Source organism: Cydia amplana, chromosome 21, assembly GCF_948474715.1.
Source record: "Cydia amplana chromosome 21, ilCydAmpl1.1, whole genome shotgun sequence".
Lineage (NCBI taxonomy): Eukaryota > Metazoa > Arthropoda > Insecta > Lepidoptera > Tortricidae > Cydia > Cydia amplana.
In genome coordinates this window covers 4,032,331-4,052,637 of record NC_086089.1, presented here as the reverse complement: position 1 = coordinate 4,052,637, position 20,307 = coordinate 4,032,331, and the positions used below count along the sequence as shown (strand labels likewise).

Below are 20,307 nucleotides of genomic sequence, written 5' to 3'. Positions count from 1 at the left end.
TTCGTACTAGTATTTGTGAGCTTAACTTTAATTTATTTTATACTGTTTAAAAAAAAGTTATAATTTATTTACGACATGTATGGTCACCCTCTTTGTATTATCCATAACAAGTGCTAAATTGAATGTCATCGAAGTCTGGTTACTTTTGAAAAATCGTATCTCACTCAAGTGTGACATTTTATTTTCTTCATACTCAAAGGATTGTCATAACGGTTAAAAAGGTTTTATCTTTGTTAATTAAATGTTGTAGGGTATCCATGATTGTAGATTATTAAATTTGTCCTTACCAAAAAGTATAAAAACAGAAAAAAAGCGTGATTGTTTTACTTACTTAAATATTGTTGTTAACGATTCTGTTACATTTACTGATTGTGTAGACTTAGTCCTGCTCACGTCTCATGAATCACCCTGTATAGGTAAACAGACTATATTTTGTATTTTTTATTAAATATATTTTAGGCCTAATATTATCGGAGATAAGACTTTTAAGTTCGATTGCTGCCTATAATGAACTACATTAAATTGTTTATAAAAAATGAAATACGGGGTGATACAGGACGTCGGCAACATTACAATGTAGTTTCTAATTTAATTTTGTTTTTTGCTTGTGTTTTTTTATCATTTTCATTTATTTTGTCTAATTCATTGTGATAACTTGCTCATTTTCTATCTATTGAACTAGATTTTGTTATAAAATTCAACATGTGTCATCGTCTCTTGCACTTACTACGTCATAATACGGGGATAACGGGAACCATCAGTGTGAATGAAACCAACATACTAACTACGCATGAGATAAAACATTTCCGTGGGCCGCGGCCGGCGACCGTAAATGCGTAAAAGTGTCTTTGACCGGAGATTGCCTGCTGGGTTGCAAAGGGCACATAATAAATTGCTTACAGAGTGAAGAATAAACAGTTAACAGTGACCTTGAGATTAGTTTTAAATAGACGTAATTAGAGTTCACGCTATTTTTGTCTGTCTGTAGTCGGCAGACTCGGTAAGGAAAAATAATATAGCCAGGATGCAATTAGTCTAGTGATGGGGACGTTATAACGTCAACCGTTATAATGTTATTATTGATATGTGAATAACGTTACACATTTTTTAGGAATAACGACTATTGGATGAGCATGGGGCGCGAACGTTCGTTTTGGAAATCTTTAGGGAAGGCATTTGTCCAGAAGATGACGATTTTCGCATTGAAATAATACTATGATGATGATCATAGTAAACTATTAGATGTATTTGTTGTCTATTCATTATAATATGTTAGCGTTGTACAGAATGTTACTATAAATCATTACAATATACACTGACATAGAATGTGTAAATTGAAAAGTATAATGCGAATATTCGACTTATCCACCAAAATTGATGTGGAACGGATGTACCTACTTTTAGGTACTTGTTGCGAGGCGACGAAATCGCGGAGTAAGCCACGCCTGATAATACCTACAACGTTGTGACACTTGTGACTAGTCACATCGTCACTTCGTCAACCGTTAGAAACAACTTTATTTATAACTTTCGATAACACCATTAACTCGAACTATTGTGTCATACATAACTATACACAAGGCAGTGTTGTCGCAACTAACGTCGCGTGCGCACGCTACTGGTTTTTTTACATTTATCGGATAGTCTCGGTATTTTTGACAGTAGTGATACGTTTTTAAGGTAGGTTTTCATTTGTTTCTGTAGTTTTTCCTTGTTATTTTCGGCCAGTGTGTTGTTTTGCTTAAGTTATACTGGTTTGTTGATGTGAAGTTAAGTAGTTTATTGAACGTTGGTGCAGTTCTTTAGAAATGTCTACTTAATTTACACTTTTCTGGTTGGGTTTTATGAGTAGGTAAAGCGGCCGGTTTTGAGTTCTTTTGCACAAATACTATATGAAAATTCTGGATCGAAAGGTGACGAATCTGGTGACGGAACTGCAACTTTGATGAGTTTGATGTACTTAGATGATTGTCTAAAGTCAAGTATAGTTGAAGATAAAAATTAAATAAACTATTCAAAATTGCTTTTAAACAAAATCGAATGTATGAAAATAAAACACACTTATATTTTTTCACCCTCGTCACAGACAAACAACCTCCTCGTAAGACCCAGGGAAATTTTGGCGCTTTTAAATTTTGGACTATCTTTTATTTCTCTACGAGTTCAAAATTCGAATTTAATTTGTACTTGTACAAATACACGGGTACAAAATTAACTTCTATTTCATGAATTTACGTATCGGCTGAATAATGAACAGACACAGAGCAAGGGCTCTTGTCTGATAAAACATGGCCTTAACCTTCTATCTGTGTAATGATAAAACAACACTACAAAGGCCAGGGGCCTTACCATCATGTCTAATTGCGTTTCTGTTTTGCTAAAGGACGGAGCTACATAAGTCGCATAACTCCGTCCCTTAGCAATTCAGTTTAGGTCCGAAACAGAATCGCAATAGATATCTTGGTAAGGCCTCAGGACGTATGGACCACATTCTGCTTGGATCCGGATTTATGGCCAATTTTAGGACCTACTGATTTAAAGGCCTAACACATTTTAGAAAAAGGTCACTTCTGTGGACAATACAATATATGTTAACGGCTCTGATACATACATATCCCGTTTTTCTGTCAGGTACTGAATAAATAAATGTATCTCGCCTGTAACGGTGCAGCAGCATAAAAAATAGCTTTAGGCTCCCTTAACTTAGCGATGTCTACAGGAAAGCAAGCCAGTTAAGCATACCATAATATCGACCCAAACCTAAAGAAGTTGAGTTATTTTTATTATGTATATGTCCATCTTTTCGGACGCCATCATCAGACCTGCTTCTAATGTCCTTACTGAGCCTAGTTATAATTATCGTGATTTCTCTTAGTACATTTAAAGTTATTCGTGGTTAGAGTAAAATAAAACACATTGCAAATAAAATTAGTACTTTCACCAAAAGCCATAGTGTTCAAAACAGTTTGAAATACCTACGCTCAAGTATATTTTATAGTATGTAGGTTGCCTGGTAGAGAATGACTTATAGCATTAGTCCGCTTTTTGTACGATTGAGTTTTCTCTTGTACAATAAAAATTAAATTAAAAATGTATGGAGCCAAATGTCGATGATTTCTCCAAAACTGTAGCTTTTTTAATTTTTTTGATCATTAGCAAAGGTATTATTGTTTGAATTCTGCCCCAGTGTTACTCCAATGCAGGTCCCAATTTATTCACTGATCTTGAACCAGCTCTGTTTCAGGTCTTCCAAAGTTCCAAGTCCAGTTCATCCCGCAATTAAAAACCTGTCTGTTTCAGGTCTACTAACTCTACTATGCACCACACATAACCAAACATGACAGAAAAGACAGTAGTCCGTTTCGAAGAAGCGGAACGTAAGAAGACCACCATCCTCGCTTCAATAGGAGTTGCTGGTATGCTGCTAGGATGGGTGGTCAGAGGATCAAGCCTCCTGATGACGTCTGTGGCCCTGGTATCCGCGTATCTGATGACTGGGAATAGATATCAGTGGGTGTACATTTGGAAGAAGACGTTCTATAGGGACATGTTGTAAGTTTTATTTTCTGATTTTAGACTACAATACAATACACTCTATTGCACACCTCACCAAACTCGTAGTTTACAATAAATGTACAGTAACATAAACAAAAAAAGCGGTGGTGGCCGAGTGGATATGACGCCCGACTTTCAATCCGGAGGTCGCGGGTTCAAATCCTGGCTCGTACCAATGAGTTTTTCGGAACTTATGTACGAAATATCATTTGACATTTACCACTAGCTTTTCGGTGAAGGAAAACATCGTGAGGAAACCTGCATACTTACATCTGCGAAGAAATTCAAAGGTGTATGTGAAGTCCCCAATCCGCATTGGGCTAGCGTGGGGACTATAGCCCAAGCCCTCTCGCGCATGAGAGGAGGCCTGTGCCCAGCAGTGGGACGTATATAGGCTGAATTATTATTATTTGTATCTCCTTTTGGCTTTCACGGGCCTATAATCCCGGTCTTTTGATAGGCTTGCGTGGGGATATAGATCCAACACGTAGAGGCCCCTTGGAGAGCTTTTATGTCATGTAGAACGCCTGCTGGAACCCGTTCACAGGCGCAACAATAGACACCCATGAACCGGTCTCAGCAGGCATTGGAACTATTGTAGAAAAAGTGAACAGTAAATAAAATTGGTCTATGGATTGAACTTTGGGTGGACAATGAGACTGGGCTATTGTAAAAGAAGTCCGGACACCTGCCATAACAATGTTTAACACACGTTATCGAGGCAGGTGGTGACTCGCCGCTGACTAGATGGGCCCCTGAAACTGTCGCCTGAAAATTATTATTATTATTATTCTCTTTATTTATTTGTCTTCTTAGTTTAGGTTTTTTTTACAATATGAATATAAAAGTAAAATAAAAAACACTTACAAAACAATAAAAAATACATATAAACATATTACAAAAAAAAACCTAACCTAGGGTGCCGCCAGCAGCGGGGCAAGGCACAAGCTGCCGGTGGTTAGGGCGGCAGAGAGAGGAACCGGCGGACTATCCGCGCCGTGTCCAAGATCACCGCCTTCTATTATTATTAACATAAACAAAACAATAGAGACAATAGACTAAAAAATCGTCTTTTTTTTACAAATCGCGAGTTAACAGTTTAGGGCTATCATTTATATTTATATAAGCTGCATAATTATTTTCATTAGAATAGCAAATCAGACCCCTGGCCCAAATGGAGCCGAGAGGCCGCGAATAAGCGCCGAAACCCCGTTGCGACCATTCCATAAATTTGCCACAGGCCTCAGTTGGTATACATACTCATGTAATGTTACCCAAGTTTGGATACATGTTACCCAATAGAAAAATACTGACTCCAATAAAAGTTGATTGGTGACCCCGATAGAATTTTCCACATTACCTCCATACCAGAGTATTAATTTGCTACAAAGGGAGCATAGGTCGCGCACCTACTTCAATATACCATCGCCCACACTGTTAACTAACAGTTCGTAAACCTTATTACAACAGGCATAAGGTCCACCGATGGACAGTTAAGAGTGTTGCTGTTTATACCTACTCCAGTATCACGGACCGCCATTCATTCCATTTGCTTGTCAACAGAGCAAAGTCCACCATTCTTGCTTTATGCATTCCTGGTGTCAAGTAGCATTGAATTAACGAGAAATTTACAATTAGACTATAGATTTTTCCCTCGAAAATAAATGTGTAAGTAACTATCTGTCTGTTATCTCTTCACGCTTAAACCGCTGAACTGATATAGGTGAATGTTGGTATGGAGATAATTTGAGACCCGGGAAATGACATAGGATAGCTTTTATCAATCATAATTATTATTTCACGCAAACGAAGTCGCGGGCAAAAGTTAGTCTTCTGTAACCTTTTTGACCTAACTCCTATGATAATGACTCAATCCCATTAAACCTCAGTCTGCTCAGTCGTTTTTCGTTTTCGCCAATTTTGCTTTGAAAAGTTGCGCTTACTTCGGCTCGTTCCCAGATACATCAATAAGTGATTTTTAAAACGCATAGGTATAAATATTACCTAGGGAGACCTCAATCAATGTATGTCACGTCATGCCTAAGCCAAGATGAAAATCGATTGCAAACGAAACGCTAACGCTTTATCACTTTTCCATATTAGTGCGAGAGAGAGAGAGAGAGAGAGAGAGGCGTTTCGTTCGCTACGGCATCTTGGCTACGGTCTGTTAATATCTGATTGATACGAGCAGGGCCGTCTTAAACTATGCTGGGGCCCCTGGGCACATAAGAATTTGGGGCCCTTTTGGAAAATAAAGAAAGCTAATTAAATTAACATTTTTCTACTATGATTTTCTATTTATTATGGGTAATCGAATATACTGTTACTGTCTGTCCTTGGGGGCCCCCTGAGGATGGGGGCCCTGGGCACGGGCCCCGTGTGCCCTTATGGTAAAGACGGTACTGGATACGAGATTTTAAAAATTCCACAAATCCCCGTCGCGTCTACGTGAGTGGCCCAGCGCCCGCATCAATTGCTGAATTGGAATTGGTTCGTCCGGTGCGATCACACCACGGTATGTTTCTGTGCTCCTGGTATTGTTCCTCAAATTTGTAACCGACTGGGGAGATGAAGGTAATGTTACCCAAGTTTGGAGACATTTGTAAAGATCGTTCAATCGATCGAGATTCGAATCGAGTGACCATGCAATATTGCAACTCGGTGTACCTACATTGAAAAAACCGGCCAAGTGCGAGTCGGACTCGCGCACGGAGGGTTCCGCACCATCAACAAAAAATAGAGCAAAAAAATCGTGTTTGTTGTATGGGAGCCCCCCTTAAATATTGATTTTATTTTATTTTTAGTATTTGTTGTTATAGCGGCAACATAGATACGACATACATAAACTTTTTAAAGATTTTTTACGTTTTTGCGAATCAAACATGCAATAGGTAGCTTATTAATCGCTTTATTATTACTTACTTAATTTTACAGTGCATTGGTGTTAGCTGTAATGCTGTAATATTTGATTTCAATAAATATCAATAATTTGTGAAAATAATATCAACTGTCTAGCTATCGCGGTTCATGAGATACAGCCTGATGAAAGACGGACGGACGGACGGACGGACAGAAGCGAAGTCTTAGTAATAGGGTCCCGTTTTTAACCCTTTGGGTACGGAACCCTAAAAACGAAATAAAAAAGTAATTTGGAACGTTGGACGTGGTTGATTAGACCCCCCCCCCACACCCATTGTTTTGCATCTACATTATAATTAAATAATAACATAGTTACCTACATATATATTCACTTCCTTTGAAACTAAGTGACTAAAGAAGAGACGCTTTCCACGTGGCTTTTCGTACATTGACCCGCTTGTTGCTATCACTATTAGACGCGCATACTCGTAGTTAACCATCCCGGTTCACTGTCAGGTCTGCTGGAACAGCCGCGGAGTATGCCGCCAAAATGAAACATGCCAAATATTCTGCCCTGGAACCAATGTAAGTACGACTTTGTCCCAGTTGCAGTCGAGACTGCGGGATCTTGGGCTGTGGAGGCTAGGGAGTTTGTGAGGGATTTGGGTCGGCGGCTGAGGGACAGGAGGTGCGACCCTCGGTCCGGATCGTACCTGGTCCAACAGATCTCATTGGCCATTCAGCGCGGTAACGCTGCCAGCGTAATGGGGACATTTGAGCCAGGTACGATTAGTGACGGTTATATTGTTTAACTTAGATTTTATAATGACGAAGCCTGTTGCGGATATCATCCTTGGTATCTTTGGGACGAAGCATGTTGCTGATTTGAATTTGTGACCACCGGACGAAGCCTGCGTTGCGGATTTCTTACATATACTTATAACTAGTTTTTTCTTGAATAAACTATATTATACGATTCATGGTTATAATGCTGTCGGACCGTTCTAACGTAATTGTATGGATTTTATGTCGATTCTTTGAAAATCACAGTCTTACACATAGCCACTAGTTAATTAAGGCACAAAGAGTAATAAAAAATGTGCACGTAATAATAGAAATGCGACATTCACACGAAGCCCTATGCCGTGCCGTGACGGCTCTAATTGAAGTAATCAGCGAGATGCTATTTAGTACACATTTGCAGTTTACACAATCAACACAGGGTCAATTAAGTTCAGTCAGCTGCAAAGATACTTGAATACTGAATACCCCTGTCACAGAATAAATAATAGTAATAATAATAATCTCGTAGCCAGGATTATTCACCAGCAGCTTGCTCTTCTATACGGTCTTGTGGACCGCGAAGTACCGTACTACAAGTATTCACCTGTGCCGGTTCTCGAGAATGGCCGTGCCACGCTCTATTGGGATCGATCTATTATCACTGACAGGACTATTGTAGCCAATAAGCCTGACATTGTGATAATAGATCGAGCGCAACGCCGGGCCGTGCTCGTTGACATCACCATCCCCCATGATGAGAATCTCGTGAAAGCCGAGAAGGACAAGTCCAGTAAGTACCTAGACTTGGCTCACGAGATAACCGCCATGTGGGATGTTGATTCGACGATCATTGTCCCGATAGTTGTATCAGCGAACGGTCTAATAGCGAAGAGTCTCGACCAACATCTTGAGAGACTCTCGCTAGGTGGTTGGATCAAGGGTCAGATGCAGAAGGCGGTGATCTTGGACACGGCGCGGATAGTCCGTCGGTTCCTCTCTCTGCAGCCCTGACCACCGGCAGCTTGGGCCTTGCCCCGCTGCTGGCGGCACCCTAGGTTAGGTTTTTTTTATAATATGTTTATAAGTATTTTGTATTGTTTTTGTAAGTGTTTTTGTATTTTATTTTTATATCCATATTATAAATTAACCTAACTTAAGATGATAAATAAATAAAGAGAAGTAATAATAAATAAAAAAATTGTTGTATTGTTTTTGTATTTTATTTTTATATACGTATTATAAAATTACCTAACTTAGAGAAGACAAATAAATAATAAAAAAAATAAAAAAATAGTTCTAAGTACAGAAGACTCACTCTCTAACAAAACGCGTCTGTTACGATCAGCACAGATATGGCCGCTAGGTGGCGACAGCGCCACGCGCGACTTATGGCTTTCCCCAAAATTGGGGCCGAACGGATGTACTTTTAGCTACCTGTAGCAAAGCGACGAAATCGCGGAGTGAGACACGCCTGCCCCTGTATACAAACTTTGTATGGAGGGCGTCAATCGTGTCTGTACAGGCGGCCTAGCCAAGGTAACAATCACTTGGCTACGCCATCGAATCGCGTTGTGTCTTTCTATGATTCTTCCATATCAGTGTGATAGTGACAGTTGCGTTGCGTTTTGTCTACGGGGCCGTCCAAAGAGGAAAGTAAGTGCCAGCTCGTACAGGACGTGATTACGTCGTTTGACACCGCAAGGTGTCACACGACTCGTACGATACAATTTTCTGGACCTTGGCCTCTCCTGATTGCCTGGTACGCTGGTACTAGGAGCGATTGGATGATAGCTCAGGTACCGAGCGGATGTTGTTTTGTCGGTATTAACACGTATACTTTTATATACACTTTCAATGTTGACGACCGGTAGGGGCCCGTTTCTCAAAAGCTTGTAACTTGTAAAACAAGCGGATGTCACTTTTTGACAGCTTGTTAGAAAGGGACATCCATTGTAAAGCTTTTGAGAAACGGGCCCCTGGCCTAGTTTCTAGTGACCCCGTCTATGAAGCCGATGGTCCTATGAGCACAAAATATTTGTTCCCAAGTCATGAGTGTTTTCTATGTATTTAAGTATTTGTATATTATAAAATTTTGATGTCTGAGTACCTATAACACAAGCCTTATTGAGCTTAACTTGGGGCTTAGTCAATTTGTGTAAGAATGTCCTATAATATTTATTTCTTTTTCACCCCAGCAACGCTATTATCACGCTTTTATAGAATCTTTCGCTTGCGCGGGACTCAAAATAAGCACTCGAAGAAATATCAAACTTTACTCTCTTGTTGTACAAATAACTAGGTATTGTTTATACATATTGAGTTTAAAAAAAATAGGTCTTAGGGTCAACTTGTAAACTTTTCATGGTAATATGTTCAATGTTTGTTTTGTTATAGAATATCTTAGGTTTTTTAGCGAATAATTAAAACTAGTGGCTCTGTGAGCTGTAGACCTCGCGAGCATAGCTTATTGGGACCGTGCACGATGACAGCGCCACACAGCGGTTTGATCAATCAACAATACAAAGATTTTATTTATTAAAAAAAATACGAAGTTTAAGTGAAAAAAAAAATACAAAAAGCTATGGCTTACAGGGGATCGAACCCAGACTTTCTGTGTGCAAACAAAAAAAGCGATTGTTTACAAAATGCGCCATGATAGTTCTTTGCCAAGCTGACGAAATTCGGCTACTCATTCTCGAGTACAAACTAAATATCTAAATACCGCCTAAACCAGCAATACAATTTTTCTGCATTTTTTGCCATTTACTATGTAAATATGTCTCAAAAAGAAAAAAACTCTTATGATACCGATACGACTATTTGTTTAGGCGGGAGCTATCACGACTCCGCCATTTTGAAAAATTTCCAAAAACCGGATCGACAATTTTTTTTTATTTAGTCATAGAATTCGGTTACAAAATTTCACGAAAATCGGTTAAGAATTGCGACCTGTAGAGGAGAACATCCGGACATACAAAAGCAAAATGCCCGAGTCAAAACGTAGACCTTCGCTACGCTGCGGTCAATGAACATATCACAGTACAATATTTTTTTTGAGGTCGAATATGAAAAAGGTGAAGGACATGAAATGGAAGAAGTGAATTCCGAATCCAAAGCTTTTTATTGTAATTTTTCGCCAGTTTCTAGTCCCTATTTTCAGTAGCCAAACACAATGATTTTACTTTTTGCACTATCAAGGTAATAATCAACTGTATGTTGATTAACTTTACGAACATGATAAGTAAAAAAATATACATATACACGATCTTATGGCTCTACAAATATCAGTGTCAGACTACAGATCCAACAAACATGTTTAAGAAAATGTTCTACTTCCAGAGGTCTCCGAGTGCTCCTGGTCACCATGTTCAAGATCTGGATGTGGGAGAAGAGAGGCATGACGGTGGTGAAGCGATGGGCAGAGGTGGCTCGACAGGACCCTGATAAGAAGGCATTCGTCATGGGTGACCGTCATCTGACATTCCGGCAGGTTAGACATTATTTAAGAAACGGTTCTGGATGAGGATACAATCATTATTAGTGTAAGGCCTGAGTGGACGCTCGAAGCGGAGCGTTCGGCGGGACGTGCAGCGTGGCGTCGGGCTCACATGTAATTTGAGCAGTGTGTACTAAGGCCGCTCCTATACGTTTGCATTTGTTTAACACGCATGCCGCACGCCCCGCCCCGCTGCTCGTCCAACAACACTTAGTGTAAGGCCTGAGTGGACGCCCGAGTTGGTCGTGCAGCGGGGCGGGGCGTGCGGCGTGCGTGTTAAACAAATGCAAACTTATAGGAGCAGCCTTAGTACACGCTGCTCAAATTACTTGTGAGCCCGACGCTACGCTGTACGTCCCGCCGAACGCTCCGCTTCGAGCGTCCACTCAGGCCTTACACTTAGGGTGATGCTACGTCGGGCGGAGATGGCTCAGCAGGCACCTGACAAAATTGTATAAACATAAAACACAAAATTGTATTGAGATGACAATGACAGCAGCTGACACCGTACCTAAGCTGTGTGAAAAATAACAGATGGATCACCATGTTAAACACGTAACACATACAGCAAGATGCCTGGGCCCAGTTTCTCAAAAGCTTGTAATTTGTAATACAAGCGGAAGTCACCTTTTGACAACTTTTGTTAGAAACGGACTTCCACTTGTATAACAAGTTACAAGCTTTTGAGAAACGGGCCCCTGTTCAGTAATTCTTAAAATAAACGTACACGATACTGCAGCCTGATGGCAAAAAACAACTAGGTACATCATCTTCTAGTAATCGTCATTTCAATATGCGGTATATCATTATATGTAAAACACAATGGTGGTGTCATGGTTATGCAAATTGTTGTCTAGACGCCTGATAAGAAAAAGGCAGGTACTTCATTATGTATGACCATCACTTTTGAGCGTAATTATAATGGTCATTCACCTAATACGGCTGCCGAATTGAAATTTGAAGGTTAACCTGTATTGTTTGCTTGAAACTGATCAGTATCTTCATCGTCTGTCTATATGTTCTGATATGCTCATACAGTGAGGGCCGAGGATCTAGTGGCAAATTAAGGAAGATCTTTATGTTTTATCAGTTACCTAACGAAGATTTCGTTTACCCCAAAACTAAAAGTATAATTCCTTAAATTTAATTTTTTAATTTTTAATTTAAAATTAATTTTAAACAGTCATCTAGGATCTTTAAGAGGTAATGCTTTTTTCACTCCACACCTTGATAATGTTGTGAGTTAGGTCTTCGCCGAGTCAAAAAGAAGATGTTAGTTTTCTTACTACAGGGGGCTTGCTTAAGCATAAAGTCTTAAAAAGACTTCTGAATCTTGACACAGAACACAGCTTTCTAAACGTTTCCCATCTAAGTTTCTCTCTTAATTCCAGGGAGAGGAATTCAGCAACCGCATCGCCTGGTACTTCAAGCGCCAGGGCTTCAAGAGCGGCGAGGTGATCGCGCTCTTCATGGAAACCCAGCCAGAATACGTTTTCATCTGGCTAGGTCTAGCCAAGCTCCGTGTGACCACGGCCCTCGTTAATACAAACCTTAGAGGCGCTCAGTTGACGCATTGTTTGAAGATCGCCGGATGTAAGGCGTTGGTGTTTGGAAATGAGTTGGCGGATGGTGAGTTGGTTATGCTTTCCTAGTACTTTCATATTATACGTCTTTGCTTTGCTGGGACTTATAAAGAACTATAGAAACCGTTTCTCTATTTCCAGCCGTCAAAGAAATCCGGAGCGAGATCCACGACATACCTCTTTTCCAGTTCAACTCTCCTGACCGTCCAGCATTGGAGAAATCAGCTACAATTTTACAAGATGCTGCTCCTCTCGCGTCAGAGCTGACTGAGATGAGTGCAGCACCTTTTACAGAGGCGGGCACTGCCAGTCCGCGAGACACGCTTATGTATATTTATACTAGTGGGACCACTGGGTTTCCTAAGGCTGCAGTCATTACTAATATCAGGTGAGTTTTCATCTACTCTAGCTGCAAAACAACCAAGATATAATTCCTTGACAATCACCTGTTACTCTTTGGTAAAGAAAAACATTGCAACACGGGGAATTTGAGTTGGACGATCAAAATGCAGTGGTGTTCACCAAAAACGGACTCTATGTACTTATAGGATCCTTTGGGATCCAACTGTTAAAGCTCTAAGTTTAGGTCTTGTACTATATTAATTTACAATTATTCTATCAAGACGAGCTTTCACATCACTTAACTAACATGTAAGCGGTTTTATTTAAAGTTGGATACTTTTATTCTCCTATTAGTATCCAAAGAGTTCGTGATTCTGAGTACCTAATCCTAACCTAATCTACACTGTACAATTTAAATTAAAATGGCCTTGTAAACCTTCCAGGTATCTCCTAATCCCACTAGGAGTCCACACATCAGCACGGCTATCATCATCCGACATCATATACGATCCTCTTCCACTGCACCACACGGCGGGTGGAGTTCTTGGTGCAGGGCAGGCGCTGGTGCTGGGCAGCACAGTGGTGCTAAGGAAGAAGTTCTCAGCTTCGAACTATTGGAAAGATGTCGCGAAACACGGGTGCACTGTGAGTCGCCTTTTCTAACTAATTAAGTAATGCCTTAGAACAACATTGCGGACTCCTGTTTGGCCTGATGTTAACAATCTGTACAGGCCGCCTACCCAACATGCCAATCGCTTACGCACCGTAGCGATAGAAATGCAACTGTCACTAATATGGAACAGTGATAGAGAAACACAAAGCGATTCGATGGCGAAGCGATAGCGATTGTCACATGTCACATTAGCTAGGCCGCCAGAATGTTTTATCCTTTGAGTATACAGTGTGTGGCCTATAACGCGGGAGAATAATTAAAACGTAGATTCTACTCCTCAAACTAGACAATGTTTGTTCAGCAACTTTTAAAAATAACTTGTGGTTTGTATTTTAAAACACTTTAAAATTTAATCGAACACGCAATGTATCACGAAATTGATTATGCCTGTACGGTGACAAGACTGACGGGCGATGTCAATTAGACGGAATTTAAAGTACATTGAAAATATTATTTAGTTTGTTTGAAAAAGGGACAATTTTAAGACTACATAATTTCAAAAAGTTGTCGAACAAAAGTTTTATTGTTTGAGTAGTAGAATCTACGTTTTAATTATTCTCCCGCGTTATAGGCCACACACTGTATAGCCTAAGGAGATGTGATACACGGGCGACCCCCTCCGGCAAAGTACATTGGTCAACTGTTCAAACACGTTATATAAAACTACTTGAAGTCGCTTCACCGCCATTTTGCATCGTTCCGTGTCGCGCACTGACAATCCAACCTCTAGACTGAGCTTAGGCAAATTCTTTCATGAAACCGATGCTGCCAAAAATACGGGGGTGCGGGGGGACGAGGTGAGCGAATCCCGTGCCGTGATTGGTCCGTGTCTTTGAACGGACTGACTCGGGATTGACTCGAAGATGGAGTAACGCTACCGTATGTGTGGCAGAGGGGGTAACGCGACTATGCCATGTCTAGAGGTTGGATTGTCTGTGGTGTCGCGAGACGTTTCTCTTAAAAAATGGTGACTTGTGCAGTATTATCGGTAAAAGGCGATCTGATAGCTCAAATTCGCAACAAGATCGCGTTTCCTATCATAAATAAGTTTTATACTAACTATTAAATGTATATTGAAGTACAATCTCCATTTAAAGAAAAAACCGTTGCGATACATAAACGACAGAAAAATGTAAACATGAATACAGTGGTACGGGGACGAATCGGTCTTAAGGGATGTGACAAATTCAAAAAGCGGCCAAGTGCGAGTCGGACTCGCCCATGAAGGGTTCCGTATTTAGGCGATTTATGACGTATTAAAAAAAAACTACTTACTAGATCTCGTTCAAACCAATTTTCGGTGGAAGTTTACATGGTAATGTACATCATATATTTTTTTTAGTTTTATCATTCTCTTATTTTAGAAGTTACGGGGGGGGGACACACATTTTACCACTTTGGAAGGGTCTCTCGCGCAAACTATTCAGTTTAGAAAAAAATGATATTAGTAACCTCAATATCATTTTTGAAGACCTATCCATAGATACCCCACACGTATGGGTTTGATGAAAAAAAAAATTTTGAGTTTCAGTTCGAAGTATGGGGAACCCCAAAAATTTATTGTTTTTTTCAATTTTTGTGTGAAAATCTTAATGCGGTTCACAGAATACATCTACTTACCAAGTTTCAACAGTATAGTTCTTATAGTTTCGGAGAAAAGTGGCTGTGACATACGGACGGACAGACAGACGGACAGACAGACGGACAGACAGACGGACAGACAGACAGACATGACGAATCTATAAGGGTTCCGTTTTTTGCCATTTGGCTACGGAACCCTAAAAAGCGACTCAACATTTGAATGATTGAATGAATCATTCATTCATTCAATCACTGCAGTTTGTTTAATATAGCTGATCAAGCAAATAATGTCAGTAAAAAAAAGCGCGAAATTCAAATTTTCTATGGGACGATATCCCTATGTATCAGCCCGGAAAACCCGCGGGCGACAGTTCATTCCACAGTTTAGCTGTGCGTGTACACAAATACAGACAGCCATACATACAAACAATCATTTTATTGGCTACCTAATATCTTCAATGTACAGAATTTTCATTTTTACAATTTTATAATAAATAGTAGGTATAAGACAATTCAGTTCATTCATCAAACTGATTTGACTCGTTCTTTAGATGTGACCCATCACTATCATGTTCGTATGTATGCTGCATAGTTATGTGAAAACTCTGTCTGTGTGCGTGTAATTTTTGATGTGTTGATTTTTTTTGTAGTGTGCGTTTGTCGCAACAGCAAAATCTGTGTCTGTTGAGTTACTTATCTTTTGGTGGTGTGCTGTAGGTGTTTACCTCGCCCCCCGCTTAAAGTGGTGAAAAAATTTGTTCGAAGAGTTTACGTTATCACATCTCCTTAGGCTATATACTCAAAGGTTTTATCCCAAAAAGACAGCGATGGTAAAATCTAAAACTCCAATTTGATTCTTAGGACTCTTAGGAGTTACAAAACCAATTTTAGGAACCAATGACCCTATATTCAATTTCCTTCTTAAAAGCCATTCAGATGCCCACTAATCGAAGTTCATGTTTAAGTCCGTGTTAGGTAATTCTTACGACTCTTATATTTATCTCTCTCAAAGAAATATTGACTGTCAACACTTCGTACAAAGTCTTTTCGGCTCAACACAATCAGCTCAAAATGTTAACGACCCGTTCTTTGAAACGTATTCCAGGCAGCTCAATACATTGGTGAGATATGCCGCTATCTACTGGCAGTTCCACCCTCACCCAGCGACCGGGCGCATCGAGTGCGCGTGATCATGGGGAACGGACTAAGGCCGCAGATCTGGCAGGAGTTCGTCGAGCGCTTTGGCGTCGAGAGGGTGATGGAGTTCTACGGGGCGACGGAGGGGAATAGCAATTTGAGTAAGTTTTTGTTGGAACTGACTACATCGAGGGCCAATACCTACACTAAGTTCGCATATTTTATGAGGCCACCTAAGGAAACAAAATTTGGGTAGGTATTGGCTACATCCTGGGCAACGGACTGAGGTTGTATATCTGGATACCTACCGAATAGGATAGGCCACCAGACTGGTCGTCTTAGAGTTATATGGGGCCAACCATGGAAATCAGAAAATATTTAGCTACAAGCGATAATTTTATCGGTAACATTGGTTAAAAGGCCGGCTTGTCACCATTGGTTATTTGCTTACCCTGTAGCTGATTCAGATGTTCCTAATGTATTTGATATTTTATTTGCAGTTAACTTGGATTCAAAAGTAGGAGCCATTGGTTTTTTGAGCCGGCTTGTATCATCAATTTACCCTCTAACTCTAGTCAAGTAAGTAACTTATTGAAAAAAATTCTGCTATCTCGTGATATTCTTGAATGGTTCTCTCATCTCATAACATCATTGTTCCATATTTCCACCTTAAGGATGACTGCACGCTAGACCGGGCCGGGGCCGGGCTGGAGCTTCCGTCGCTTCGTTTTCTATGGAAAGTACCACGTGATCATCGATCATGACATGTCGGACGCCTCGGCCAAAGCACGGCCCGGTCTAGAAGCTTTTTAAAACTCTTCCTTACTTGATGTAACTATGGTTATCCTACTGATAAGTAAAAGAGCAGCAAACAAATATAAGAGCCTCGGTAGAGAGTACCATTTTGTACCATTTGGAGTTGAAACTCTAGGTCCATGGGGTCCCAGCGCGCATAAGTTGTTCGCAGAAATCGCGAAGCGTCTGGTTGACGTAACTGGTGACCGAAGAGCTGGCGGCTACCTCGCACAACATATCAGCACTGCGATACAGCGAGGAAATGTCGCCAGCATCCTTGGTACAATGCCTCAAGGGCCTATTTTAGATTTAAGCTAGTTTTTAATTTCTTTTAGTAATACACTGTATATAGCTTGTTTGTAAATTAAAAAGTAAAAGTAAAAGATAAATAAACTTGGTTTATTTTAACTGTAACGTTTGCTGGGATAGTTAGATTTCAATGTTTTTATGTTTAACATTTACGTTTCAGATGCGACGAAATTACCGGTGCAATACTAAGGGACGGTGACGGCAGATGTATAAGCTGTGGACCCCATGAACCTGGTAATCATTTCAAAAATAATCCAGATAATACTATACCATACCATACCAGAGATATCAAGACCAAATAAGTAAACGTTTGACATATATGTAGTTAGCTTCTCGAATAAATCACACGCAAAAGAAGCGACAGCAGGGTGCATTTTGCATTGAAATTCTATACAAAATGAACGTATTTTATTGCTCTTCAGTGCAATTTCTAGGTCGTTGTTTTTAGGAAATTATTATTTTTAGAAAATCTTTGGCAGAAATTTTCTAAAATCTCTAAAATAACTAAATAAAAATTCGTTTATTCAAAGAAAAAATACAAATTTACATAACTAGCTCAGTGGTCCCACACTAGGCCTGTGTCGTGGTGGCCGCTCTATACAGAATCACTACAAACATAAACTTTTGGGTATCTTCTAAAACTAGATTTTACTTTGTATGAGATGAAAAACTATGTTCTATATTATAGGTCTATTACTTGGCAAGATAGATCCAAAAAAAGCCATCCTGACGTTCGCGGGCTATGCTGACAAGACTGCTTCGGACAAGAAGATGGTCTGCAATGTGAAGAAGGAAGGAGACTGCTATTTCAACACAGGAGATATTCTCGTTATGGACCATTTCGGGTACTTTTACTTTAAAGATCGGACTGGAGATACATTCAGGTAAGCTAAGTAATGGTGCGTCTGAAGACCGCTATTCGTAGACAGTAGATGCGTAATACTAAAATTGGCTTAATAGGCGGCCTAGCCAAGGTAGCGTTCGCTTGCGCTTCGCTATTTGTGTCTCTCTATCACTCTTCCATATTAGTGTGACAGTGACATTTGCGTTTCGTTCGCTACGTAGCGTTAGCGATTGGCATGTTGTCTGTTACGGGGCCTGATTCCTTAAACTCAACTATGCTGCTACCAAAAACTACAGAGATCACCATTGAGTAGAAAAGCCATTACCAAACAATGAAATTGTCACAATCACAACATTCACAACCTGTACCACGCAACCAAAACATCGTAAGCGCGAAGTCGCGAGATTCACGCTCCCCTTCTTGGTTGGTGGTTTCCGATTCATGGTTTCTTGTCAAAACAACGCTGTGCCTGTGCTATACGTTAGTAGGTAATAATAGTTCAATGGAGATCATATAGATGCAGCTCTATCTTTTATGTACTGGTTTATTGCATAGGTATGTATTAGTAGATAGCGTTTTATGTAAAATTTGCATGTCGTTTTGTGCGACTGAATACTGTACACCACTTAACAAAACAACATCTATGTATTTTAGAATTAAGTATTCTTGCAAATAAAATATCTTTATCTCTTTATCTTTATCATTGGTTAGTTAGTATATATCGTCATCTAGTAGGTACATACAACACAATATGTCTTATTGAATTTAAATACTATGAGTGCGACTAGGTAAGTTTTTGTAAGATTTTTCCATTTTATTTATTTTATTGCATGAAGGTGGCGAGGCGAAAACGTGTCGACGGCAGAAGTGGAAGGAGTCATAAGCACGCTCGTTGGACTCAAGGATGCCATAGTTTATGGAGTTTCTGTAAGTTAAAACTGTCACATTAAACCAGGAAATAAAGTAATACCTAAATCTGATGAATCCAATCTAAACCGTAGAAGCGTGTTATCTTTTAAGATTTTTCGTTTGAAAATGAACACTTGCAAATGGAATAAAATAAATACTTGTACACATCCATCTACCAATGCCTCAAAAATTTTGTGACGTATTTATTGACATAAATAACTGTTTACAACCTCAAAATTTCAGATCCCAAACGTAGAAGGCAAAGCAGGCATGGCGGCCATCGCAGACCCGGAGAGGAAACTCGACATCCCCTACCTCACCAAAGGTCTACGGTCCTCTCTACCTGCCTACGCTAGACCTCTCTTCCTCAGGGTCCTGCCCGAGCCTCCTCTCACTTCTACCTTCAAGCTGCGTAAGAAAGATTTAATAGAACAAGCATACACATTGGACCTTCATGAAGACCCCATGTATTTCCTAGACCAGAAGACTGGAGAATACGTTCCGTTAACGAGGAAGCTGTATGATGACATAGTTAAAGGTGTCGTAAGACTGTGATTCTTGCCATGTTGGGGGTTCTTGTTGAACTCTTACTCCTATTTAGTTTTAAAATTGTTTTAATAAGTATAAGAATAAAGGACGACTCACGTTACGGTCCGCGCCTGGGAAGAGTCTTCCGGCACTCCGTTCTCTATAGAAAACATCACGTGATCACCGACGCCTTGGCCCAGACCTGGGCTGCTTTAGCGTGAGTCATCCTTTAAGGGTGGGTTGCACAGCACACAATTGACTAACTGATCTACTTTGAATATGGAGACGGTAACTGTCATTCTATAGCGGACTCTAAAAGTTTTCAAGCTTGGTGCAACCGGTTCTAAGATTACACCATGTTCAGTGAATGCAATGTGAGCGAATGTAGATTTGGAGGAACGAATCTGGAGGACACAATCGGTTCTGAGGGGTTTTTCCCTGGAACAACTGGGTACACCGAACGACATGACAATGAAGGTCTATTGAGGCAAATGCGCTTTCTTTAGAAATACAAATAATATAGTAATTATTGTAAGGTATATTCACACACACTTTGCTCAATTAGGGAAATTGCTTATTTTGATTGGTGCAGAGTAAGGTTGCCAGAGCTCAACGAGGGTGCGGAGTGTTAGGATCGGCAACGAACATGGAATACCTTTGGAGTTGTAGGCGTCCATAGGTTACGGAGACTGCTTACACTCAGGCGGGACGTATACCACCCACGTAGTATCGAGGAATCAATTGTTAAAGTGACCCAAATTGTCTTGACTGTCTTGAGGGCGCACTTGTTACAACTAGACAAATAATTTTAGCTATGTAATTGTGAATACATTTTGTGATAAAAATGTGATAATTTATACCAAAATTTACTGTCATGACACAAATCAGCCATTATATTGTATGTAAGAAGTGA

The 20,307-nt window shown here is 40.0% G+C and overlaps 2 protein-coding genes across 2 annotated transcripts in view; both read left to right on the top strand.

Annotated features, from left to right (window-relative positions):
- The window catches only part of LOC134657817 (facilitated trehalose transporter Tret1-like), a 404,724-nt gene that overhangs the window by 104,796 nt on the left and 279,621 nt on the right, over positions 1 to 20,307 (top strand). The window lies entirely within an intron of this gene.
- LOC134657804 (long-chain fatty acid transport protein 1) lies at positions 1,582 to 19,509 on the top strand. The gene is made up of 12 exons (XM_063513369.1): positions 1,582 to 1,680; positions 3,301 to 3,552; positions 10,537 to 10,687; positions 12,085 to 12,322; positions 12,418 to 12,664; positions 13,062 to 13,263; positions 15,978 to 16,170; positions 16,510 to 16,588; positions 17,274 to 17,347; positions 17,802 to 17,997; positions 18,794 to 18,884; positions 19,110 to 19,509. Exons 2-12 carry the CDS (start codon positions 3,338 to 3,340, stop codon positions 19,419 to 19,421), a joined length of 1,998 nt encoding a protein of 665 aa, XP_063369439.1. The 5' UTR covers positions 1,582 to 1,680; positions 3,301 to 3,337; the 3' UTR covers positions 19,422 to 19,509.

What these genes read in the sequence shown, in the direction of transcription:
- LOC134657804 (XM_063513369.1), top strand. Translation starts at nt 3,338, where the DNA reads ATGACAGAAAAGACAGTAGTCCGTTTCGAAGAAGCGGAACGTAAGAAG. An exon ending in ACGTTCTATAGGGACATGTT is followed by an intron (nt 3,553 to 10,536) that starts GTAAGTTTTATT and finishes TTCTACTTCCAG; the next exon opens with AGGTCTCCGAGTGCTCCTGG. An exon ending in TCGCGAAACACGGGTGCACT is followed by an intron (nt 13,264 to 15,977) that starts GTGAGTCGCCTT and finishes AACGTATTCCAG; the next exon opens with GCAGCTCAATACATTGGTGA.